General features: G+C 48.5%; 1 protein-coding gene across 2 annotated transcripts in view; it reads right to left on the bottom strand.

Annotated features, from left to right (window-relative positions):
- Fa2h (fatty acid 2-hydroxylase) overlaps nucleotides 1-17790 on the bottom strand; it is a 50938-nt gene that overhangs the window by 10193 nt on the left and 22955 nt on the right. For both annotated transcript variants that reach the window (XR_007343566.1, XM_048792357.1), the window contains exons 2-4: nucleotides 10392-10484; nucleotides 2022-2164; nucleotides 1340-1446 (exon numbers count right to left, since the gene is read on the bottom strand). Coding sequence is in view for 1 of the 2 variants with exons in the window: in XM_048792357.1 (XP_048648314.1) it covers nucleotides 1340-1446; nucleotides 2022-2164; nucleotides 10392-10484 (343 nt within the window). In the remaining variant the exon portion in view is untranslated. The remainder of the gene's footprint in view (nucleotides 1-1339; nucleotides 1447-2021; nucleotides 2165-10391; nucleotides 10485-17790) is intronic.

Raw genomic sequence — 17790 nt, 5'->3', positions numbered from 1 at the left:
CACCTGGTCCTACAGGGCCCATGTCAACCCCTCTCTCTGTCCTCTGTCCCCTGATTAGAAGCTGTTGGACACCTTGTCTCTACATCCTGGGCCACAGGAACCTGGATACCTTGCTTGACATCTGAGAGGCTTTATTTCCTCAAACTTACTTGTAATTTTTTGAAATTGGTAGATAAAATTGTGTGCTTACTGTGTTTGGCATGATGTTTTGAAGCACGGACACACTGAGCAATGACTGCATTTCCTCAGACTCAAGAAGGGATGATAACAGTGCCTTCCCATAGGGCTGCTGGGCTAAGGGGGCTCCATGAGCCAGTCCCCGGAAAGCACCGGGCTGAGTGCTCAGCAGAGGGAGTGGTGTTACTCCTAGGGTAGGGATCTGCTGCCCAGTCCTTTGCCTTGGACATGTGCTAGGACCCTCTCAGATCTCTCTCTCCCAGGTTCTCTGCTGATCTGTGCTCTGATTGCAGACCAGTCTGAGTCTAGCTCTCAGCTGTGCCACCTGGTAAAATGATTTCATTTTATTTTTCTTCTTCTTTTTACTTTTGCTGTGCGGGGAATGGAACCCAGGGCCTTGTGCTACATTATGCAAGTGCTCCACCACGTTCCTACATCCCCAGCCCTTTTTATTTTTTATTTTGAGATAAGGTTTTGCTAAGTTGCCCAGACTGGCCTCAACCTTGCAGTCCTCCTGCCTCAGCCTCCCAAGTTTCTGGAACTACTGGTGAGCCCCACTGTGACTGGCTTTGTTTAGTTTCTTTATATAAACATATATATTTTTAAAATATTTAAATATATTTATTTTAATATATTAATATGCTAAATATATTTATATATATTTATATTTACATGTATTTATATATTTTAAATATATACATATATTTAGTTTTCAATGACCTTTATTTTATTTATTTATGTGAGGTGCTGAGAATTGAATGTGGTGCCTCACACATGCTAGGCAAGTGCTCTACCACTGAGCTACAATCCCAGCTCCCTTGTTTAGTTTCTTGACAAAGAATCTCAGGTTTTATATTTCTTGGTATTAGACTCATTGAGAACACCCCTGCTGCCCGTATCCCAACCTGTTTATTGCTATGCCATCTGGGGAAATGACTTTGTTTAGTTTCTGCTGATGTGTTGCTGAGTTTTGTATCCATTTTGGGGTGGGATAGAAGTCTGCCAAAATGTTTCAAAGTTTTCTATACATAGGCCTCACTTAGAATCTTGGTATGTTGTTTGGGGTCTTATGCTCTTAGAAATATAGGCATAAGAGAAGGAACACACAGATCTCCTGCCTCCAGGACCTATGGGAACAACTCTGAAAGGAACCTGGTATTACCTGTTGTGAACGATGTGAAGAGGCGGACGTTGCCTTGGGCAAGAGTTCGGTAGTAGGACCAGCTGAGGTACAGCATCAGGGGCACCCAGATGATGGGCACACAATACCTGCAGGAGAGCCATCGGGGTGAGAGAGATACATGCATGGGGGTTCCATCGGGTTCAGTTTCCCTAGTTCAACTGGGGAGGGGACAATGTGATGTAGCATATGTAGAAAGCACATGTAGAAAGTATCGGAGACCTGGAGTTAAAGGACACTAGTGGGAGTTATAGGGGGATAAAACAGGTTGTGAGTCCATCTACCCCTGTCTGAGATGTGTCATTTGGAGAAAAGAACCTCATCCCATTGCTGCTGACTTTGTGCAGCTGGATAGACACTGACCTCTTGTGGCAGAAGAGCTAATTGCAGGTAAAATTTTTCCTATGGGCATTAGGGACTGCTAACCCAGAAGAGGAATGTGAATAGACTAGGGGTGGCATTCAAAGTGGTTTCTGGTTACACTGAGTGAGTGGACAAAATCATGCACAGGAATAGATTATGTCTATGGCATGTCCCACCCTCCCCAAGAGCTTAGAGTACATCCCTATATTCCAGGGAGGAACCTGATTGCCTATTCTACTGTAACTGACTGGCACTATCAGGAAAGAAGGACAGCCAACCACAGATTTCTTGCAAGGCTCACCAGGCAGTCTTGGAGAGGGCCTCGACAAGGTCTGAGTGAAAGAGGCGAATGGGCCTGGTCACAGGCTGGTGGACCCACTCATCATACTTTTCTCCCAAGTGGCCCACCTGCCACAGGAGAGGCTTCTGCCAGTCTACCAGGTCCTGCAAGAGACAAGGTGGACCCTGTATATTCATGCCTTCCCACTCCCCCATGTATTCCCCCATCTTCTGTTTATAGCAACCCATTCCTCACACTTCTCGGCTCATGCATTGTGTTAGGACTACCCACCCTCCTGATTCAGGATCCAGAACTGATCGCACACCACAACTCCTGGCTATAGCAATGGGATCCAGAACAATCCCATGACCTAAGCTGGTTAAGCTGGTTCAGTGAGCTTCCTGATGAGGTTGCTAGCAGAGCCTGCCTAAGGACTCAGTTTACACAGAGGATGGCCAGGCCACAGCTGGAAGCAGAATTCCTGAGCACCTGGATTCAGCCACAGTGGAAACCTGTAGTTTTGCTCTGAACTCCTGCAACATAGGAGTCAGTATATTCTATATCAAGAACAAAATAGGGCCTTTCCCCTCCAACATGGGCTTTCTTCTTTGTGTTGGCCTGGGTAATTTCTTCATTCACCCTTTCAAATAATCATTCATTTAACAATTTGCTTAACATTTGGTGTGTGTGTGTGTGTGTGTGTGTGTGTGTGTGTTAGAGAGAGAGAGAAGGAGAGAGAGAGCACGCAAGCGAGCACATGTGTGTATGTACTAAGTGCTGGAAAGAATCAACAGGAATGTAAGACACCATTTTTGCTTCATAAAGCTTAGTACTTAATCAGAAATTATTTAGAGAATAATTGAGAATAATTTCTCCAAATAATTTATTTTGACTCCTCTGAGCCTTGGTGTTCCCAGCTATAAAATGGAAGTAATAATGGCACTTGCATTAAGTGTTCATTACGCATGATGCATGCATACCCCAGCAGTATTCACCGGCTCAATCCCAGAGGCAGGGGGAAAATATTAGAGATATATTCATCCCACCTTAAACCCACATGTGAATGTGTTTTAATGCACAGAATGGATACATTGGCATAAGCAAATAATTTATAGATGATTAGAATGAGCATGTAATGGAGAACATGCTCACAAGGTTTTACTCATAGGGAGGCAGATTTTAAAAACTGGAGTCAGGGGGCTGGGGTGGTGGCTCAGTGGTAGCATATGTGAGGCACTGGGTTTTATTTTCAGCACCACCTGTAAATAAATAAAAATAAAGTTCTATCAACAACTAAAAGTAAAATTTAATTAAAAAAAAAAAAAACTGGAGTCCACACCTTTGGGAAATCCTTGAAGATTTAGATGACTCATTGCATTGAAGAGGATTAATCTGGAGCCCCAAACAGTAAAGAACATGAATATGGAATGAAGAAATAATGAAGGTCAGGGGATGACCTTCAAAGCCTGGCTCTGCCATGTACCAGTTTTGTGAGATCCTGGGCAAGTGTCTTTACCTCTCAGAGTCCCTCTGTTTTCTCATCTGTGAATCTTGTGGGCACTGTCCCACCACCTACAGTCAGAATAAGGGTGAGGTACAGCACATGGTGGGTGCTCAATCAATCTCCAATACAAAGGAGGTTTGTAGCCACAGCAGGTGGAAGGACAAAAGCGACAGGTGAGGGAGGAGAGGACAGGAGTGACAGTTGGAGGGAGGAAGACCTTGCAAGCCTGGGAATGAGAGCCAACCACAATCCCAAAGCCAGCCTTCTCGTCCCTTCTCAGGCCTCCTGACCAAAGCTGGCTCAGCCCCAGCAGGCCTCCGAGGGAACAGCCTTCACGCGCTCCCAGCTCCTCTGAAGTCACAGCTCGTGTTGCCATCACAGCTTAGGAGCAGGCAGGTAATGCCACTGGACATTATCCCTGTGCCTGTGTCCGGGGGAGAGGCCCAAAGTAGGCTGTGGCTCCTGCCACGCCCCAGGTGCTGGCTGCCTTCTTGTGGCTGGGAGATAACCAGGTCACCCAAGCCATCTCACCCCAGCACCAGCTAAAGAGGCAGCCATTCAAACCTCACCTAGTTGGGCTCCTTCCCTAACCCAGTCTCCTTAACCTCATCCCTTGGGTCTAGCAGCAGATAGATCCACTGGCTGCATGCTGTCCCCTTCCTTCCACTCCTCCACCCTAGCTCTCTAAACATGCATCCCTGCATACCTTGCTCCAGAGCCAGGAAAAAAGAACTGGAGGAACCAGCTAGTGGCCTGTGTTTGCATCTTATCTTGAGCCACCTATGGAGCCTCACCTCCAAATAAGCTGGGCCAGGGTCACGGTGAGAGCTTAAAACTCTGTCCCAAGGGCAATACCCTGAGAGTGGCAGAACCATTGCAATGTGCCAAGCACGGCATGAAATTCTAGATGTGGATTAAGTCATTTGCTCCTTGACACACCCCAACTAGGCAGCCACTAAAATTATTACCACTTTGCAGATGGGGAAACTGAGACTGGCACCTGTGGAGGTTGCCCAGTTATATTTTCTTGGTGAGTTGGTGCCTTTACCATTGGGAAATAGTCATCTTGGTTCCTATAATAGCTCTTGTCCTGAAGCCCCCTTTGATATTAATAGAACCTTGCTGCTCCCTGAAGCTTGGCGTTTACAGGATCTACCTTTAACACTCTTCCCTTTAACCTATGTATATGTCTTAGATTTAAAGTGTATCTTTTGTGGGCAGCATACAGTTGGGTGAGCCACACCCCCAGACCCCAGTCCAATCTCTGCTTTTTAATTGTAGTATTCAGTTTATCTACATTTAATATTGGAGTGTTAGATTAGTATTAAAATATTACTTTCTGGCTGTTTCCGTTTCTTCTGGTTTTCATCTTATTCTCCTCCTCCTCCTTCTTCTTCTTCTTCTTTTTTTTTTTTTTTGGCAGTACTGGGGATTGAACCTATGGCCCATCTACCACTGAGCTACATCCCCAGGGTCTCACTAAGTTGCTGAGGCTGGCCTCAAACATGGGATTGTCTTGCCCTGTCACGGGGATTAGAGAGCTTCTGTTCTTCTTGTTTGCCTTAATTATTTTAAATAAAATATTCTGTACTATCTTCTCTATTAGTTTTGAGCTGTGTCATTTTGTGTCTCCCCCAGAGTTGCTGTAAGATGAGAGACATCCTTAACTTATCACCATTTGTCCCAAGTGAAACCCCTGGTTTTTATCTGTCCCACTTTTGCATGTCACACAGGACACCCCCCATGCCTGTGTTTCATTTGTACACTTAATTTGGACTTAGCTATCTTTAAAAACAAACAGTTCTAGCTATAGCATAGGGATGTGACCAGGCAGGAATCTCTCTCCACCTAGCAGTGGTTTGGGTGGATTTTGACCGATTGACCCATTTGATCTATTGAACTCAGGGGTGCTCTACCACTGAGCTACATCCCCATCCCTTTTTATTTTGAGTCAGGGTTTTGCTGAGCGCAGGCTGGCCTCAAACTTGTGATCCTCCCACGTCATTCTCTTGAGTCTCTATGGTTATAGGTGGGTGCCACTGCAGCTGGCTCCCCCTTACTTTGTAAAGCAAGTGGAAAGCAGCATAGGGTTCAGAAGGATAATTCTGCTGAGACCCTGGAAGAAATGTCTCAGTGATCTGATCAAGTAGGGACTCCAGCCTAAATCTCGTACCCTCCTGTGATGGAAACAGGAATAGAGCAGGTATGGAGGTGGGAACTAGATTGCTAAAGAGGTGTTTACTGGGTTAGCAGGAACAGAGTCACCCCCGCCCCCAACACATGGGTTTGTCATTTGATGTCCTGTTACCCGTTTGACCTTTGGACATGATTTCAGTTACTCCCTGGATAGTCCAGCAGGCCCTGGCTATCTGTCCACATGGCCGGCTTGCTGTTAGTCAGTTCCTCTAGGCTGCCTGTGGCATACCTCCAGCTCATATTACATGTCTCTGAGATAGACATCCTCAATGCTCAGGAAGAGTCACTTCACTCTAGTGTCTGAATAAGCACTCTGGAGGATGCTTCCCCTTCCTCTGCAGAAATCCAGGCCCATTGACCTCCTCCTCATTTTACTTAATTTATTGTTGATGTTGTTACTACTACTACTACTACTACTAGGGATTGAACCCTGTGGCATTATACCATGGAGATACATCCCCAGCCCTTTCTATTTTCTTGAGACAGGGTCTCACTAATTTGCCTAGGCTGGCCTTGAACTTGTGATCCTCCTGCTTCAGCCTCCCAAGTAGCTGACCTGCTTCCTGTTTTGGGGATGAGAATACTGAAGTCCAAGAGGTTAAGTGACTCTCAAGATGGGGTTCATTAGTCCTGCACTGGGAAATACCTTACCCTTTTACTCTAGCTTGTAGCACCCTCCATACAACTTCGCAAGAGCTGGGGACGTCACCTGGGTGCTAAAGCTTGGTTTAACTTGTGCGTGCACTGACAGGGTGTCCTTTCTCAGCTCTCTTCCAGTCCTAGTCCTGACCACTGAGGGAAACAGTCTCAGCTGGGTGCTAATGGGTTCAATGCCTGTCACATGCTGGTCATTTCCAATATGGCAGCTGGCTGGAACTGGTTTTGAGACTGGAGAATGGCAGAAGCTGCCTGCTCTCTGGCAATATTCAATGAGGTTCAGAAAGTGACTCAAAATAAATTTCACTTCTACTCTACTGGGCTGGGGACCCCTTGGCCCCTTGCCCTCTCTCCCTCCCAGCTGGCACTTTGTCCTGGTCCCTCTGACCTTGAAATTGCTTAAGGCTTGGGAGATACTGGGAAGATATGGCAAAGGTCTGTGGCTTCTGTAGGAGGTTGGGTGGGAGAAAGAAGGGGAGAATATGCCATGGATCAGGCTTCTAGTTTCCATACACCTGGGGGCTTCCAGCACCTCACTCACAATAAAACACCAAATCCTCCTCCTATAGCTGTGGAACTTGACACTCAGAGAGGTCAAGTCCAGCACTCAGGTTCCCCCAGCAGGACTGTGTGGATGAGGGTGAGGATATGCCCAGAAACTACTCCAGAGTGGGCAGTTTGCTGCCGTTAGAGGGGTCCTGTGGTGATTCCCAGACCTGAGCACCAGGCTGGGCCCCAGGAAGCAGATGTACTTGGCCCAAACACCTTGTGCACCACAGGGCCCTCCCCCTCCCAGCTCTGCCCCTACTCCAACAGGAAGAGGAGGGCCTGTCTGGACTATGCCAGGAATGTGGCCCGCAGCAGGGGAAAGGGTGGCCTGCTCTGTGGCCTGGAGCAGAGTGTGGGCAGGGGGCCTGCTGCCAGGGTGGGGAGGGGGTCACCTCTGCTCTCCCTCCCACTCCCCAGATCCCTCTCTTCCTAGGCAACACTTCTCAGAGGCAGCCAAGGAGCCAGTGCTGACAATCTGCTTCTCCCCCCAGAGGAGAAATGGGGCCCGAGGGGGCAGCTGCTCAGGGCCAGCAGCTCCTCCCACCACCACCTCCACGGCCATGAGCTGAGGCAATTGTTTAAAGAAATGTCCACCCAAACCCCAGAGCACATGGCTCCAGGGCAGCTTTCTGAGCCAGACAGGCGGAGGATGGGCTTCCAGGCAGCAGGCTGAGGGGAGGGGAGGAAGGAAGAGAAACTCCCCAAGAATCCTGGCTACATTTTCTGCACACTTTTCATGGCCTCACTGAGCCGGGGCCTCATGTCCATTATTATCCTTTGAGACTTAATTTTTGAGATGGAGACTGGGACCATCTAATTGTATAGATGGGAAGGTGAGGGTCAGATGTTCAGCTCTTGGTGGTGGGGCAGGGCCTGGAACCTGGGCGTCCAGCTCAGAACGCACTCTGGGAGGCCTCTGGTCAGCTGAATCAGGCCCCTGTAGCTGTGGCCTCCTCAGCCCAGAGGCTATGGTGTCTGGTGCAGCGGTCAGCAGGGGCAGGGAGGTAAGATTCTTGATGGTTTTGTGGGGTTGCTACAGGCCTGTCCTGCACATTCTAACTGGGACAAGCTCATATTCCACAGAGGCAGCCTCCTAGTGACCCTCCCTTCACCAGAGGACACGGTGGCTGGGGAGGTGGCAGAGCGCCCAGAGGTGATCCAAGTTGTTACCCACAGCTTTGAGTTTTGTCCTTCCCCAGAGGCAGGTTTGCCACAAAAGCCCTTGTACTGATCCAGGGGTTATATTCCTGAGTTCTCAGTCACTTATCTGAGAGGCCCAAAAGGGTGGAATTCATATGGTCAACATCTACACCTTTGCCAGTCTCTGGGGACACTTGGAGGAGCTCCTGTTGTCAAGGGTTGTGTGTGTAGTATTGGGCAATGGGCAGGGACAAGGACCACTGCATTGGGTTTGGTGACACACCTGTCTGGATGATTCTGTCCCTTGAGGGAAAAGTGTGGCCCACACCCACTGACAGCTTCTCTTGGGTGGTGGGAAGCAGGTTCTGCGGGAATCTGGCTCAGCCAAAGGCTGGATGAGGAAGAGGATGTGCTGGGGTTTTGGAAATGCCTCCCCCTGTCTGCCACCCCTTGTCCCAGTCACAGGCCCAGCTGTCAGGGTAAAAGACTGCAGGACACATGGGGGGAGCCGGGAGGAGAGGGCTCAGCCAGTACTGCCAGCCAGCTGGGCTGCTGACCTGCAGCCAAGTGACTTTGGCAGGAGACTTAAGCTCCACCTCATTAGTTACATCAGGATAATTATAATCCTTATCTCCTCATGTTATTAGCAGAAGCAAATCAGATAAAAGATAATACATTTAAAAGACTGGCTTGGAGGTAAGAACTTAATAAAAGAAGCTTTAATTTGGTGCTAATTATGCTATGTGTGTGTGTGTGTGTGTGTGTGTAATCTGTGCAGGGAACTTCCCCAAACCTTTCAAATCCCACCTGTTCCATCAGAGTGAGAAGGGTGGGGAGGGCTCCCAAGGAAAGGTTCTGAAAAGGACACAGGAGACACAAGGACAAAGGAGAGAGGTGTGCCCAGAAGCCAAGGGCAGCAGGCAGCTCTGGCCACTGGAACAGGTCCAGCCTCAGGCCAGCTGGGCTCCTGAAAACGGAGAGAGATGTGCAGAGTGAGGAGCTGCCGTCTGGTTTCTTATCTCATGTAGAGAAGATTGGGTCCTGCCCAGTGGGGCAGTAGAAGGAATGATTTAGAAATCGCTCCCGTAAAGTTCCTTACAGAGCCTGCAGGTGAGACCAAACCCCACCTTGAAGCAGGGCTGGGTTTCTTCCTGCTCTCAGCCTTTCTTCCTGCTTTTCACTCCTTTTTGCGGCCGTTCTACCCTGGGCCCAGCACGCCTGCCCGAGTTTGCCCTCACTCTTTCCATCACCGCCCACTTGGTTCCCCAGCTTCTGGGCCCAGGGAGGCTAGGCAGCATCTAGAGGGCTCACCTTGAATTTGAGGCAGAAGGTTAACTCTGGAAAATCTCTCTGCCCCAAGAGCCACGTGCAGAACCACCCTAGGCCTGGGCACGCTGGGCAGAGACAAAGCCACTTCCTTCTTAGCCTCACTATAGCTCCTCAAGGTCTGGGCCCAAGGGATTCCCCCCCACCTGGCTCCCTGGCTGGTCATAAATAGTAGCAGAGTTTCTTCTCCCTGCCACTCTGGGCAGATTTCCCGACTTTCCTTGGGGGGCGCTGGGGAGGCACCACACCGACACCAGCAGGGTGGGGGCTCCCTTTCAGAGTGGGACACACAGGTCCAGCAGTTTTAGACATGCATCTAAAACTGCCTGTCCAAATAAACATGCATACTAGTGTTTATTCCAAGAGGAAATGGTAACATGACTTTGGGATAGTCCTATGACCCAAGATGGAGAGAAATGACATCCAAGCCTAGTTTCCTCCTGAGCCAACAGGCAACATGACTTTTCCCAGCTCGCTATTGAGAGCCTCCATGTCCGCTTGGGACCTCCCAGCTCTTCCAGGGCTTACCTCACAACACATGGGGTCTGCTTGGCCTCTACACTCCAAGAGGAGTTTATCGTAAGACTCCTGGACACCCTTGGCTTCTCCTAGACATTGAGGTTGGCTCCAGTCCCATTTCCTACTCAGCTTCCACAGGCTTCGAGACCTGTATCCACCAATGACTCTTCTGAGGGGTTGCAGGTGCCTGGGGCAGCTCTGCTGTGTACATGGGTAAAATTGGGCATGCCTGGGTCTGCTGACCTTGTCACTGTCCCCAGTGGTGTTTGGGGGCTGGTTCCATACAGAGACCTTATGTGCTGTTCATCCCAGTTTTCCATCAGAGAGGCACCCCCACAACCTGCACCTGGGTTTGCTACCCCTAGTCACGCTTGTGAGCTGTGTCCCTTCCTCATCTTCCCTGGGAACACATCACGAATACCACAGCCTCTGGCTTCACATATTCCCTCGTGGCCCCAGTACTCCCGGATCATCACCCCTTGCCATCCTGTGCCAGCTACCTTGTCCCAATCCACCTCTTTGAATCTTGGTTCGATAGCAGGGTCTGTCTTCTGAGTTTCCACAGAGGCCAGAGTCACATTCTCCAAGGAACCCTGGAAAGAGAAGGCATGAGAGGATTACTTACAGTGGACTCAGGGAGAGGACAGAGCCCTGGGCTGCCCTGCAATGAGGCAGCCAGGAATGGAAGTCCCATGGGTGAGGCTGGGTGGGTGGAAGTCAAGGACACTGAGTACTTTTGAAAACAGACGCTGATGTGGGAGTCATTATTCTTTGTACTCTCCTTCTCCTTTGAAAAGATTTCTGCGAAAGTAAAAGAAACAGAAGAGAGAAAGCAAGCTGGCCGAGACTGTGGGGAAGTGAGAGTGGTCAGCAGGAATGTTCTGGGAAAGGGGATCCTGCCAGTCTTCCTCCAAGTCCCAGGCAGGTGTCAGGCAGAGTGAGTCACAGGGTGGCACAGAGGGCACCTGGTGGGGCTCACGGTGCCACGCCCAATGACTGCCAGCCCTCCCTCCCTCCCTGCACATTCAGTAGATCCCATGGGTCATGGGCTAGGACTTCCAGGTCCATGTGCACACAAGAAAGAAAGGTGGCAGGGAGCCAGGGAGGCTGTTCCTCCAGCAACCCCATGGTCTGTCACCTGCCACACGTGGGGCAGAATTGGCAGAGGAGTGCCCAGTGGGCTCAAGGTTAAACAGAAAAAGCAAAGAGGCAAACTCAGAAGGAAATGGAATGTGCTGGGAAAATCACACAGCTCTAGCTAGCTCTGACGTCACGTGGGGCGAGGCCAGAGAGAGCAGGCCGCCAGGTAAGTGAAACTCCTGCTTCCCTGTAGGAAGGACAGGAGGACATCGCCCACAGGACCTTCCTCCAGATCCTGGGACTAAAGGAATCCATGGTGCTGGAGGCTCTTGGAAGCGGGGTATTGGCAAGAGGCTGAGGAGGTCTGAGTAGCCATTTGGGGTCTCTCTTGTCATGATTCTTACGACTCTTTTCCAGGGGAAGCCAGGAGAACCTAATGGTGACAGTGGCCACATTGGTGTTTTCTGGGAAAACCCATGAACGGTGCAAACGAAAGTGCCCTGCTTTAGTCTGTAAATCTCCATATATTCAGTCTGTGTCAAAAAACTAATACTGGAAGGGTTGGGGTTGTGGCTCAGCGGTAGAGTGCTTGCCTAGCACACAAGAGACACCGGGTTTGATCCTCAGCACCACATAAAATGAAATAAAGATATTGTGTCCACCTGTAATTAAAAAGTAAATATAGGGCTGGGGATGTGGCTCAAGCGGTAGCGCGCTCGCCTGGCATGCGTGCGGCCCGGGTTCGATACTCAGCACCACATACCAACAAAGATGTTGTGTCCGCCGAGAACTAAAAATAAATAAATAAATATTTAAAAAAAAAAAAAAAATAAAAAATAAAAAGTAAATATATAAAAAACTAATATTGGAATATTTTTTAAAAAGCATTTCATGCTCTTTTGAGGACCTGGAAGAGTGGATTTTACAGCACAGCATACATAGAAACTCCTGAAATAGCCCACAAAGGTGCCTTCCCACTCCCCATCAGTAGTCAATTATCTTTTTCCTTCCAGTTGTTTTACTCTTAGAATACTCCAGAATGCACCTAGCCCCAGTGCTATGATCCTCCTCCCTCCTGGACATTTTCTCTTGGTTACCTTTAAGTCCTTTCTTAGAGCAATCTCCCTGTTCTCTGAACTCCAACCCCACTTGGCGCAACCCCATCTTCCCCTCTCAACAAGTCTTCCCTGGGAAGGGGTTATCATGTATAATATCATTCAAGGTTTTTGTCTGCAACACTCTTTGGATATCCAGAGCAGCAGACCCTGGTCTGACTTGGGCCCATCCACCTGACAACCTCTGAAAGCAGAAAAGAGGGCATCTGTCTGGCCTCCTCTTAGCGTTGGGTGCAAAGGACTCTTCTGATGTGTGTTTCTAGTCCTTGGCACAGTCTCCCTTGTGCTCAGCTGCTCACCTCCAGGTTTCCTGGAATCACTCCTGGGTCTTCCACTCTCTGGCTGCACAGGTCCCTTTTCTTTCCCCTGACGGGCCTATAAATACGTGAAGACAGCCAATATTCCCACACTTTGCCATCTGCTTTCCCCACCACTGTTTTCCTCCTGGGACATAACTGGGACTCTAAGCATGCTGTTTGGCCCGTGTTCCCCTTCCAAGCAGGTGAGATGGGACCTTGAAGAACCCAGCAGGGCTGTACCTCCCTTTAATGCAACATCATACTCTGGGAACTGAGCAGACATTGGCCCTTTTGGTCACCAGACTATCAGCTGACGGATGCCTGCAGCTTTTTCTACGGGCTACTGCTGTTGGCATGATGTTGTAGACACACGTGTGGTCTAGGCAGTGACCTGGACCCAGAGGCCTGCTTAGTGGAGAGACACAGAAGCCACATGGTGAGGCTGGGGAGCCTGGCACGGGGGACAGAGGAAAACAGAAAGCCTGAGGAGGGAGATCACAGAGGAAGGTCTGCAGGGTTTCCATATCAGCCTTCCTTTCAGGGGGTGGTGGTCTCAGTGAAGTACCACGATGGCCCCCTCCTCTTTTTCCCAATTCTTCCCTTGCACAACGATCTCACCACATTCATTGATTCACTGACAGACACGTCTGAGTAACCCCAACCTGCCAGAAGCATCAACTCGAAGACTCTCGAAAACCCCTCTTGCCTTACTCCTTGCCCCTGAAGAAAATGTTTGATTTCCCACAGCAGAATCTGACCTGAAAGCCCTGTTGTCATCTCCAACTCAACATTCCTAAAGTAAACACAAGGATGTCCTCTGCAAATCGGCTTATGTGACTTCCCTGTATTTGAAATCTTTCCCTTATATTTCCAAACTTCTCTTCTGGTGCATCCTGGGATTAACCCCTGTCTCCCCTTCTAGCCAGATGAGATGACTTGCCATTTTTAAAACATGCTCTTCATTTTCCTTTCCAAGCATCACCCTGTCTAGGATGGGGACAGAAGTTAACATTTCATGAATGCTTACTGTAGTCTGTCCCTTTAATTTCCCTAACAACTGCATGGAGTAGGCACAATACTATTCCCATGACAGAGGAGGAAACCTAAGCATGGGGCTGTACCATAGTGACTGAGGGGGTCAGGCCAACAGTGGGACTCTGGAATATTCTCTTTCCCATATGCTCTTCTTCCCTACCATCCTTGCCAGAGATGATCTTTTCATTTCCCAACTTAAAAAAAATCATGTTTTCCATGTATTTAAACACTGCCTCAGTTGGTATTTTTAATATCTTGCTTCTGGTTGTTTTTGAATATTTGTGTAGTTATCTTGTTTAACCAATGGCATTATAGATTCCAGCACATCAGAGACCAGCTTTCTAATGGGCATGTACAAACACTAGATGTCCTACCCACATGTCCTCAGTGGGCCATGTTTCAATACTGGGTCTTTGCAAAGCAGCCTGATTCCTGCCATGTGGAAGGAATGGCTGTTGGGGTGGAGAGGGGCTTACGAACATCCTCTTAGAATGGCCTCACAGAGGGGAAATAAGGCTCTCTGCCTGAGAGGGGTAGCCCAGGACCCTGAACATGCCATCCTGGAATACCACTCTGGGCTGGAAAGGCGGTGTCCACATACAGGATCAACACTCCAACACTGCCTAGGCATGGTGGTGCACACCTGTAATCCCAGGGCTGGGGAGGCTGAGGCAGGAGGATCCCGAGTTCAAAGCCAACCTCAGCAACCTAGCCAGGCCCTAAGCAACTCAATGAGACCCTGTCTCTAAATAAAATATAAAAAAGGGCTGGGGATGTGGGTCAGTGGTCAAGCACCCCTTGGTTCAATCCCCAGTACAACAAACAAAAAACCATTCCAACACTCTAGATTGTAGATTTTCAGTGTCCTTTGAGTACATAGAAAAGGCATGAGCACATCTAATAGTACATAAAATTGATTTGAGATTGCCAGCATTTTTTTTCTAAATAAATATATTTTAGGGCTGGAGGTGTAGCCCAACAGTAGAACACTTGCCTAGAATGCACAAGGCCCTGGGCTCAATCTCCAGCACCACCAAAAAAAAAAAAAAGAAAAATTGAAAAAATTACTGTCAGCATTTCATAAATATTAGGAAATTTCATATCAAATACATAGGAAAGGGCTGGGGATGTGGCTCAAGTGGTAGCGTGCTTGCCTGGCATGCACGGGGTGCTGGGTTTGATCCTCAGCACCATATAAAAATAAAATAAAGATGTTGTGTCCACCGAAAACTAAAAAATAAATATTAAAAAAATTCTCTCTCTCTCTCTCTCTAAAAAAAAAAAGAAAGAAAACATAGGAAATATGTTTTCAGAGCAAAAGAGAGTCTTCCCAAGGAAGGGCAGTTGGCAACTAGATACTGAATCAAAAGTGTGAAATATGATATGTCAAGAACTATGTAATGTTTTGAACAACAACAATACAAATTTTTAAAAAAAGGTCCTATTTAAAAATGTTTATTATGCAAGAAAATAACATTGTAAACTTTTGTTTATTAGCATTCATTGTACATGATGGTTTCCTTGGTTTAAGCTGGTTGATGTGGGACTCTACAACAGGACATAGATCAAATTTTCACGTTGTACCAGTTCCACGCCTTTACTTGAAAAATTACTGAAAATCCAGTTTTATAGAAAGATGTTGGCTCAATATGGAAACTAAATTTTTAAACTTTCTCGTTCAATTGGAAATATTCTGAGTAAAACAGGGGAAGTGGAGGAGCCCCTGATCTGTGGCCCACCACTCCCTCCTGAGCCAGGAGGCTGGGAGTGGCACAGGCTGAGCATGGCTCACCAGCTCACATCCTTGCACAGAGCAGTGAGAGTTTTTCTCTGGAGAGTCACCCTGAATCACAGACCAGAGCCAGTCTGAAGGCAGGGAACACCCTACCCATGAAGGATGAGAAAAAGAGGGACAAAGGGGAAGACAGTAGTTGGGAGCACTTTCTGTCCTTCTCCCCCTTTCTGCTGCCCTAGCCTAATGACACCTTGAGGGGCCTGTGGCCAATAGGGAGTAATGTCACGAGTGATAGGCTCTTGACAAATAAACCCTGGAGTGACCATATAAACAAAGGTGCTTTCTGGGTGGCCTTCTAGGACCACACCCCTTCCTGGCAGAAGCCCAGGTTATTATCACAAGATTGAACACACCTCCAATACCGGAGGAGACTCCAAGGAGAGGCAGAGCCAGCCACCCATCAGCATCAGCAAGAGCAGGAATACTCTTAGGGACAGGAAAGGGCCCCCCAGCTCTTATTTCATTGACTAACTTCCTTGAGTCGGGCTGTGAGATTCCAGAAAGTCTGAGAACCTTTTCTACAAAGGGTCTGAAGAGAGTCATCCGCTCTCACTCTGGGGACTCCAGGAACCTTGTCCTTCCAACAGCAGCTGTACCACCCGGCACACATGCTGATCTGGACCTCATTTCCAGGTGCCTGAGCCCCGGTATTTATTTTACAGTTGAGCTGGGCTCACCCTGCATTCCCCAGGCAAACACCGTCCATGAATCACAAGTGTGTAAAGGTCATTCCAGCAACTAGGGTACTCTAAAAGGCTTTTAAAAAAAGTTTCCTGGAAACTTTTAAAAAAACTCTCCTGATCCCGGAAGGAAGACAAAGGGAACTTTAAAAACCTAAAAGAATCTCATAGTGAAGAAAATCTGTGCATTAGGAGACTGTTCTGCATGGTGCCTTTGGGTTGGGTGCCTTTCAGCACCCAATTTAGAAGGTGAGTAACTCTGTGGTCAGACTTTTATTGGCTTTCACAAGAATGATTAACACAAGTGTAACGAGTGACACTTGGAAGAGGATGTCAAATGACAGCTTTCTCATAGGATCCACTTGAGGGACAGAAGACAGTCCTGGGGCAACAAGAAGGGTACCGTAGACCCAGTCTCTCATCCAGGCCCTCCCCATCCCCCTTCTCCCCACCTCTGGGAAGAAGCACTTTGTGCTCAGTTGCTCAGGGCTGAAAGCATCTTTCTCCCCTCCCACCTTAGTTACCTGTTGCCTCCCAAGCTAGAGTGTGAGCTCTGTGCTTATCTTGTTCATTGTGAGGGCCTGGCACAGGGTTGGCACTCAAATGTCTGCCAAACGATACATAATGAGTAGATGAGTGGCCTGCTTAGGCGGAAAGGCCACCGTAGCATGGAGGAGAACTTCCCAATGGCTTTCACAGTTTGTGTTTACTTAGAAAGAGGACAGGCACAAGGAGCCACCAATGTCACCTGCCAAGGAGATGGCGTAGGCAGGCACAGCACATTTCAGCCAAGAGCCGCTGGACATGCTAGGCAATGTAGTGGTGGGGTAAAGAGGGTATTTTGACCTCATCAGATACTTGCAGACACAGTTTAAGACCACACAGGAGAGAAGCCTGCAGACAAGAGCGCCAGCCACAGCTTCTCCCAGCACTCTGCCGATTCCTGGCTGGCAAGCGCCCTGATCACACCCGTGGCCCTCCTGGGATCCCTCCTCTGCCAGCACTTTCATACCAGTTCAGCACGGTCAGACCCAAATGCAAGAGCACCCAGCACTGTCTCCCTGGCAGCTCCCTGAGGTTCCCGGCCAGCCCCACAACAGGCCATCTCTCGGGAAGGCAGCCCTCAGAGGCCGTCTAGGCCTGGAAGAATCCAAGGCAGCCATTTAGTTCTTGCTTTACACTCAGCTCTAGACCAACGGGTACAGTTCTAGACCAGGTTCCACTGCCAACATGCTGTGTGGCCTCCATATCTTCCTCCTGGAACAAGACGTTGCTTCTCTCTGGCAAGGGCACCCCAACTTCCAGCTGTCTTCAGCGGCTGGGCAGGCGACAGTGCAGAGTGGAGCAGGCAGGGCGTGGTTCACGACACAGACCTATTTTGTTTGCATGTGAAACATGCAGGAATCCTCATCCCTTCCACAGATGCTTATTCTGATTTTCCTTAAAACATGAGGCACCAAGAAGCAAGACTCAGGCAAAACCATGAGGCACCTTTTGCCAGGGGCACTGGCATGGAGAAAAAAAGAAATGTATAAGGGCAGTAGCAACAGCCATCATCATTTGGTCTTGAGGTCACAGAGGTTGAAGGGAATGGAGCAGATTATAGATAAGTACAGGGGCCATGCCCTGCGATGAGAGGCAGCCCTGCCTTAGGTACAGGTCATGGGAGACCGTCAGACCCTATGATTTTTTTAAATATTTATTTTTTAGGTGTAGATGGACACAATGCCTTTATTTTATTTACTTATTTTTATGTGGTACTGAGGATTGAACCCAGGACCTCGCCTGTGCTAGGCGAGTGCTCTACCACTGAGCTATAACCCCAGCCCCAGACCCTGTGATTTTTAAGAAAAATGGGAAAGCTAATTTGTAGGTTTTTTTTTTTTTTTTTTTTT

Source organism: Marmota marmota, unplaced genomic scaffold, assembly GCF_001458135.2.
Source record: "Marmota marmota marmota unplaced genomic scaffold, marMar, whole genome shotgun sequence".
Taxonomy (NCBI): domain Eukaryota; kingdom Metazoa; phylum Chordata; class Mammalia; order Rodentia; family Sciuridae; genus Marmota; species Marmota marmota.
Note: the sequence above shows the minus strand (reverse complement) of the source record. Positions and strands in the feature narration are given on the sequence as shown.